This window comes from Colobus angolensis, unplaced genomic scaffold (genome assembly GCF_000951035.1).
Source record: "Colobus angolensis palliatus isolate OR3802 unplaced genomic scaffold, Cang.pa_1.0 Scaffold6, whole genome shotgun sequence".
Taxonomy (NCBI): Eukaryota; Metazoa; Chordata; class Mammalia; order Primates; family Cercopithecidae; genus Colobus; species Colobus angolensis.
In genome coordinates, this window is record NW_012119598.1 from 18,811,145 (window position 1) to 18,819,504 (window position 8,360).

The following is an 8,360-nucleotide window of genomic DNA, read 5'->3' on the forward strand; positions in this document are numbered from 1 at the left end:
GATCTCCTGACCTCGTGGTCCGCCCGTCTCGGCCTCCCAAAGTGCTGGGATTACAGGCTTGAGCCACCGCGCCCGGCCACAAGCTCTTTTTTAAATTATCCACATAATCATGCTTACATACATTTAATTAGAACAAAAATGTCACCTAATTTGGCACATGAATGATTAGAAGAGTGATTTAAGGATCAAAATAAGGTGAGTCTGAATAGATTACAAACCTTAATTAAATACAATAATCCCTGTGACTTTAAGTGTCTACTTACCATTCAAATCGAGGAAAAGAACTGGTATGTGGGTTTCCATTCCAGCAGGTGGGATCCTAAATTTAATAACAACATTTAATCATAACAAAATATGTATTTTACATCTTGTTAGCTGATAAAACACCGCAGAGCCGTGGAAGCAAAGAGAACCGTGGTGGAGATGGTTTCCACTAATGAAATACTTTCATATTTCTTGACTTCCCTGTAGACATAAATCATGGGAATTATATGACTTACATAAAAGAACTTCCAGTTATATGAGTTACATGTAATTAATTGAAACAAAGATTATTTTAAGCCTTTCTAAAAATAATTCCCATGAGAGGGAAAGGGAAAGGGGACGTTATGAGGGTGGTAACAGGACAGGATCAGAGCCTAGAAGAAGTAAACAAAAGCTGAAAGGAGGACAGAATGAAAGATGTGTGAAAGGAGGTAGGGTTGTGTGCAGAAGAGACCAAGCAGTGTTTTACCAAAAACTGGACCAGGGATGGGCGTGATGGCTCATGCCTGTAATCCCAGCACTTTGGGAGGCCAAGGCAGGAGGATGGTTTGAGGACAGGAGTTCAAGACCAGTCTGGGCAACACAGGGAGACCTTGTCTCTATAAAAAAAAACAACAAAAAACACTAGCTGGGTGTGGTGGTACAAGCCTGTGGTCCCAGCTACTTGGGAAGTGGGAGGATGGCTTGAACCTGGGAGATGGAGGTTGTAGTGCACTGAGATTGTGCCACTGTACTCCAGCCTGGGAAACAGACCCTGCCGCAAAAAAAATAAAAAACAAACAAAAAACCCCAACTTGCCCAGCTGCAATAGAACCGCCTCAGAGGCCTCTTAGAGTGAAGAGTCCCTTTAGAAATGCAAATTCCTGGCTGGGCGCGGTGGCTCACGCCTGTAATCCCAGCACTTTGGGAGGACGAGATGGGTGGATCACGAGGTCAGGAGATCGAGACCACCCTGGCTAACACGGTGAAACCCCGTCTCTACTAAAAATACAAAAATCAGCCGGGCACGGTGGCGGGCGCCTGTAGTCCCAGCTACTTGGGAGGCCGAGGCAGAAGAATGGCGTGAACTCGGGAGGCGGAGCTTGCAGTGAGTGGAGATCTCAGCCGCAGAGTGAGACTCCGTCTCAAAAAAAAAAGGAAATTCTTACTTAAAAAAATAAAAAAAGAAGAGTCGCAGGTCCTTCCTTTCTCTTCTGAATCAAAATAACTAGGGACGACACCCAGGCCTACATCTTACAAACACTCAAGACGATCTGAAGTTTCAAAACACTTTACACCAGAGAGACTGAAGTAGGGAGAAGAACTGTCTAGAGAGGGTTTTGAGGGCCAGAACAAGATTGGGGTGAGCAGGCTGTCCATAAGAAGTGGCTGGCAGAATTACTGCAAGAGACCTACAGGATTCCAGCACAACAGCAGGAACTGCAGGAAGAAACGTCAGGCTGTAAATTATGTGCCTGCAGATTCAGAGTTTCTAGTTTCAGAAAACAGACCACGAAATTGATTACACTTCTGTTTATCATTAGAGATGCGGGTATTGTCACTGATGTTTCTATGCCTGTTCAAAAAAGACTATCTGGGCATGTACATTCTGTGTTCAAAAGGAATCTGCTTTCTCTTAAATGCCCTGGATATATAATAATAAAAATGAGAATGAGAATAAGCAGCATCAGCTAGGATTTAACGAACGGGTATGAAAAGTATTTTATACACATTATAATATACAAGATAATATTATCATATATAAGGTATTTTATATACATTATCTCTAATTCTCACAGCACTACCAAAAAGATAGCTCCACTAATGTGTTTTCTGCCCTCTTCAAATACTTTCCAGCCAAGATAAAAGAGTTTCTGGAGATCAGGGAACAATGTCCAAGTTGCTTATGCAGAGGAATAGAGGAGTGTGATATGTAATTCCTGGCCAGGTAATCAATGCCCTCTGGCTTCCTGTGGGAGAAAGTTGGCTTCAGTGGGGAAGGGAAAAAGGGATGGAAGCACTAGAGATGAGTGGACATTCCCTGAGCAATTCAGCTGGTTGGCATTTTCTGTGACAATCCTGGAAAGTCTCTTGCATGGCTCTTGCCACAGGCGACCTGTACCATCTCATCTCCCTCGGTCTGCACAGAAGGGAGGGCAGCCTTACCAGTCGGCAGGTGCCCCAGGGATCCCACTGCCTGGGGCCGGCACCAGTACAGCGTTCCTTTCCTCGGTCAGCCCTACCCACTGCTCCACAAGCTGGGCTTCCCGCTCCACATCGTCCTCTGTTTTCTCTGCAGAAAAAAATGAGGGGATCAATGCCAACAAGAGAGAAAGTATGACCTCTCACTTTACAAGGAACAGATTTTGGCCTGGGCAACATAGTGAGACACTATCTCTACCAAAAAAAAAAAAAAAAACAATAGTTGGGCAGGGTGGTGGCACGCACGCCTGTAGTCCCAGATACTCGGGCAGCTGAGGTGGGAAGATCACTTGAGCCTGGGAGTTCAAGGCTACAGTGAGCTATCATCACATCACTGTTCTAAAGCCTGGAAAACAGACAAGAGACCCTGTCTCAAAAAACAAGCAAACAAAAATAAACAGATTTCATTCAGTGCTATCTATAAGTGGCTTAAACATCCACTATGTCCCTAAAATGGATTTGAGTCTTTGAAGTTCAAGCAAGAGCATGTATAGGGAGCTGAGAGGGGCTGCAACACCAATTTAAGGAACCATAAGCCAGAAATAGCAGAAAGAGCATTGGAAAAGCAATTGCGAGACTTAGGTTATTTTGCTGGTTCTGTAATTTGGGGAAGTTATCCAACAGACGAGTCTCCCTAACCTGTCAAACAGGGATAAAAGAAGTCATCTACTTCATGTACTTGCTAGAAGGATCAAATGAAATATGGATGTGACACTGCTTTACAGAACTATACATGATGTTACAAAGACAGAGGATTAAAAAACACCATAGGCCGGGCACAGTGGCTCATGGCTGTAACCCCAGTACTTTGGGTAGCCGAGGTGGGCAGATCTCCTGAGGTCAGGAGTTCGAAACCAGCCTGACTGATATGGTAAAGCCCTGTCTCCACTAAAAATACAAAAATTAGCCAGGTGTGGTGGCAGGCACCTGTAGTCCCAGCTACTCAGGAGGCTGAGACAGGAGAATCACTTGAATCCAGGAGGAGGAGGTTGCAGTGAGCCAAGATCGTGCCACTGCACTCTAGCCTGGGCGACAGAGCGAGACTCTGTCTCAATAAATAAATAAATAAAGAATAAAAAACCCACCATATTCCTTACTCTGTAAAATCACCTTTGTTTTCCTTGAGGCTTATCATGAAAGGGATTTTATTTGATACACTTTGAAATCCTCTTATTCATAATTCAACTCTGGGGCTCCCTGGGTACAGTCAAAGTGAGTTTTCATTAGCAGCCTGAGCACATACACAAGGCAACACCACATGTCGAGCCAAGGTGTTTTCCTGAGGGAGACTTTCTGCTAGCTTCTACATGAAATGGATTAACATGCATGATGTGTGTGTTCTTTGCTGCAGAACCAACCATGGTATCTGGATGAGAGACGAAGGATTTTAAGTGCATATTTCTACTATAGAATCCCAGTGGTTACTGCTAGCATAAGCAAGCTGCACCCTTGGAGCTGGGTGGCAGCGAATGGAGCTGCAGGGGCCACCCTGAACCAGCGGAGTGCATGGCAATGGCCCAGCAGTGGATAGGTGCTGACCTGCTCATTCAGTTGCTGTATGTCCTAGGTCCTGGTGCCTAAAGTACTGTATTGACATACTGGTATTTATCACATTGTGTTCATCAAAATGAAATTTGAATTTGACATTTAATGTCACAGTTTTATGAGATAACTCAGAGTTTTATGAAAACGTATTACTTTCAAATTTGGAGGCCTCTTAAACCAACAATGTATAATATGATTGACTAGTGTCTATAACTGTTACAAGTTCACAAAACTAAACAGGCTGGGTGCAGTGGCTAACACCTGCAATTCTAGCAGTTTTGGATGCTGAAGTGGGAGGATCACTTGAGTCCAGGAGTTTGAGACCAGCCTGGGCAACAAAGGGAGACCCCCATCTACAAAACATTTAAAAATTAGCTGAGTGTGGTAGCTTGTGTCTGTAGTCTCAGCTAGTCAGGAGGCTGAGGCAGGAGGATCTCTTGAGGTCAGGAGTCAGAGGCTGCAATGAGATATGATCCTGCCACTGCACTCCAGCTTGGGTGACAGAGTGAGACCCTGTCTTAAAACAACAACGACAACAACAAAAATAAGATACTACTGTCCAGTTAGGGGAAGAAAACAACCTACTGCCATTGCGTAAAAGTGAAAAAGCTACTCCCCAAAAGAGAGTTTGATCTCACATACCTGTTTTATTGCTGACTTTTTTTATCTGTTCATCCAAGTATTCTCGTCGTTTAATGAGTGCATCTGACCACCTCTCCCTTACGCAGTTTAAGTCTTCTTCCTAACATCAGGGAGGGAAAATACTTTCCTGTAGACTGTACAGACAATGATTTCTTTCTTTCTTTTTTACAAAGATGTTTAAATTGACTAGGACATTTTTCATTAGGAAAAGCTATTGAACACTGCTGTGTGATTAATATGCAAGAAAGCAGAGAGGCCTCAGTAACATTGCATGTTGATCAAGGATGCTGTTACCCAGAAATCAGAGCCCCTGGATCTCCAAAAGGATAATTATACTTAAAAGCAAGACAAGCTCAAACTATAGCAGCTGTAAGAATTTTTTTTTTTACAATGGGTGTATGTATATTTAAATCATAGCTATTCACTGCAGGATTTGTGATCCCAAACAGAAGGACAGCATGAACACAGCCCAAACCAAGTAACAACAAATGGAATGGAAAATGACAGGCATTTTCATAGCTCATAGTTCAGTGGTCTGATAACACAGATTTTCTGAAATGTAAAGAGTAGGTCAGCAGAGAACTTTTCAAACTTGCCACAAACATTTTACTTCCAACCACCACCATGAGGCTAACCAAAAATCTCCCATGCAAACCCCAACATGCAGTCAGCCATGCTTTAAGAAATCCTCTAGGCAGTCATTGGACTGCACTGTGAAAAACCTGCCAGGAAGCGCACAAACAGCCGCAGGACGTTAGTCAATGGCATTGCTGAGATTCAAGGGGATACTGATATTTCCCTTAAAGGTTCTTCTTAGTGGAATTATGAGTAGGGAAAGAAAATCCATCAATTCTATTAAAAATGCTCTTTGACTTGCCTAATTCTAGTGTAACACTTAAGACGTTATATTAAGAATAGATACCTTTACCTCTGAAACTTGACCAACAGTGTACCCACATTTTTTTCCCCCTGAGACAGAGTTTCGCTCTTGTTGCCCAGGCTGGAGTGCAGTGGCACAATCTCGGCTCTCTGCAACCTCTGCCTCCCAGGTTTAAGCAATTCTCCTGCCTCAGCCTCCCGAGTAGCTGGGATTACAGGCGTGCGCCACCACGCCCAGCTAATTTTTGTATTTTCACTAGAGATGGGGTTTCACCATGTTGGCCAGGCTGGTCTCGAACTCCTGACCTTGTGATCTGCCTGCCTCGGCCTCCCAAAGTGCTGGGATTACAGGCGTGAGCCACTGCGCCCGGCCACTGTACCCACATTTTACATGTAGGAAGGTACACTGGGAAAACATCGTTTGACGATGTGTGTGGAGAATCCGTACAAAGACTGGGCACCAAACCCAGAAAGCTTCATCCTGGTTTGCTGCTTTGACAATTTATACATAACCCCACACTCCATGATATTAGGCCAGTCAGTGCTGACTAGGTATAATCTCAATTTGCACATCTATATATTTTTTCTAGACTTCCAAGCAGAAAAAGCTGAGATTTAAATTCTATAGGTTATGGAGAACTAAGTGTGACCCAAATGAGAGAAGAAAGCTGGCTAAACAAAACACAATTATGTGCATAAAATGTCTCCAATTTTCCTATTCAGCGAAAGTCTTGTAAAGTAAAATGGCATATTACAACAATATTAGCTCTTGGGTGTAAGGAGCAGAATGCACTTTAGCATAGGAAAGGTAAGAGTCTATCTAAAAGATTATGGATGGATAACTACAATATTTTAAGATCATCCATTTTTAATTAATTAATTAATTAATTAATTTGCAGGAGACTGGAGTTTTATTATTACTGAAATCAGTTTCCAGATCATCCATTTTAATACAGTGATAATGACATTGCTTAGCAATAAGACAGTAAATCGAGACGGCATAGCAAAAAGGCAGTATTTGGTTACAAATTTTGAACTGACAAGGCAATCTATAGAAATAGTACTGTGTTTGAATACATATAAAGCAAATCAAAAGCAAGTGAAAAACTGCATATTCTTGCTCTCGGGCCCTCCTTCCTCCTCCCTGGCCTCTGCTTTGCGAATGCTGGCAATTAGCAGTAGCTGTGCCCCATGCCACAGGATTGACAGCAGTAGTAATACCTGATAACTATCCATATCATCACCATCCTCATCATCTCTCTGGTAGGAAAAAATAAACACAAAGGACAAGCATTTTGTTTTTTAAACAGCATACAGGGAAAATAATTATTTACGCTTAACACATTAAAATGGACAGCTCACATACATAACCATAATAAAACACTAAATTGAATCTCAAAAAAGGTATACTAGATTTAATTCACTTGTCTATAAAGAATTTTTCACATAAAGAATCATTGAAACACAAAAATTTGGCCAGGCTCATGCCTGTAATCCCAACATTCTGGAAGGCTGAGGCAGGAGGATCTCTTGAAGCTAGAAGTTTGAGACCTGCCTGGGCAACACAGCAAGACCCCATCTGTACAAAAATTTTTAAAAAATTAGCTGGATTTGATAGTGTGCGCCTGTAGTCCTAGCTACTTGGGAGACTAAAGTGGGACGATCACTTGAGAGGAGGAGATGGAGGCTGCAGTGAGCTCTGGTTATACCACTCCACCTCAGCCTGGGCAGCAGAGTAAGACCTTGTCTCCAGAAAACAAACAAAAAATTAAATAAAATAAGAAATCTCTTAGCTGGGGATAGGAACCAACATAATTGGGCCAGGCCTTACACCACTGTCATACAGACAGCTGATACGTATTTTGGGGTAGACTATTTGACTGAGATTTGAGATAGGCTTAGGAAGACAGAATGGCAAAACTACAAGGAAGATTCTCTTGCCCAATCTCAGTTTGAGCAATGAGGCAACTAAGCCTTAAAGGATGAAATGATTTAACCTTACAATCACACAGATAATGGCAGGTCAGAACTGTAAGCCAGGTCTGAGGTCTCCAACCTCAGCCGTCTTCCCTGATGCAATCATCCCAAGGGAAAGCTGGGGCAACCTCAGGCTATATACATACAAGGGTCTGTACTACACTGTTGAAATAAAAGCAACAGCATACTATTTGGAATATAAGGATCGGTCAGTACTCTCAACTGACCACAACAATCACTTGAAAGAATCACAACTGTCCCAAACACAGGGAAACATTGTAAAATAACTAAATAAAGCAAAAATTTTGGCAAAAACATTTCATTTGGCAAAACAAAGTAATCATATTGAAAACAAAAGGGTCTTGGTTGAAAAAAGTTTCCTTAGAAACAAGAATCTAGAATCCCTTAATTTAGATTTATGATTACAAAAGTGCTTCAAAAATATAGTCAAAATTATTTTCATATATACTTCAAAATGAACTGCTTTTTTTTTTTTTAATTTTGGTAACCATCATTATCAGTTATGTGACTAACTCATTAAATGCAATCCTAATCTCGAAGCAATTTATCTTGAACTAATGCTTCCTATTAACATAAAAGAACAAATAGCTCTGATTTATCATAATTTTTTTGTCTTTTTTTTTTGAGACAGAGTCTCGTTCTGTCTCCCAGGCTGGAGTGCAGTGGCGTGATCTCCGCTCACTGCAAACTCTGTTGCCTCCCGGGTTCATGCCATTCTCCTGCCTCAGCCTCCCGAGAAGCTGGGACTACAGGTGTCCGCCACCACACCCGGCTAATTTTTTTGTATTTTTAGTAGAGACGGGGTTTCACCGTGTTCGCCAGGATGGTCTCGATCTCCTGACCTCGTGATC

At 42.2% G+C, this 8,360-nt stretch overlaps 1 protein-coding gene across 1 annotated transcript in view; it reads right to left on the reverse strand.

The window, feature by feature from the left end:
- KIF13A (kinesin family member 13A) overlaps positions 1-8,360 on the reverse strand; it is a 233,544-nt gene that overhangs the window by 24,581 nt on the left and 200,603 nt on the right. Inside the window, exons 24-27 of the mRNA XM_011962918.1 lie at positions 6,733-6,771; positions 4,633-4,732; positions 2,410-2,536; positions 264-319 (exon numbers count right to left, since the gene is read on the reverse strand). Coding sequence (XP_011818308.1) covers positions 264-319; positions 2,410-2,536; positions 4,633-4,732; positions 6,733-6,771 — 322 coding nt within the window. The remainder of the gene's footprint in view (positions 1-263; positions 320-2,409; positions 2,537-4,632; positions 4,733-6,732; positions 6,772-8,360) is intronic.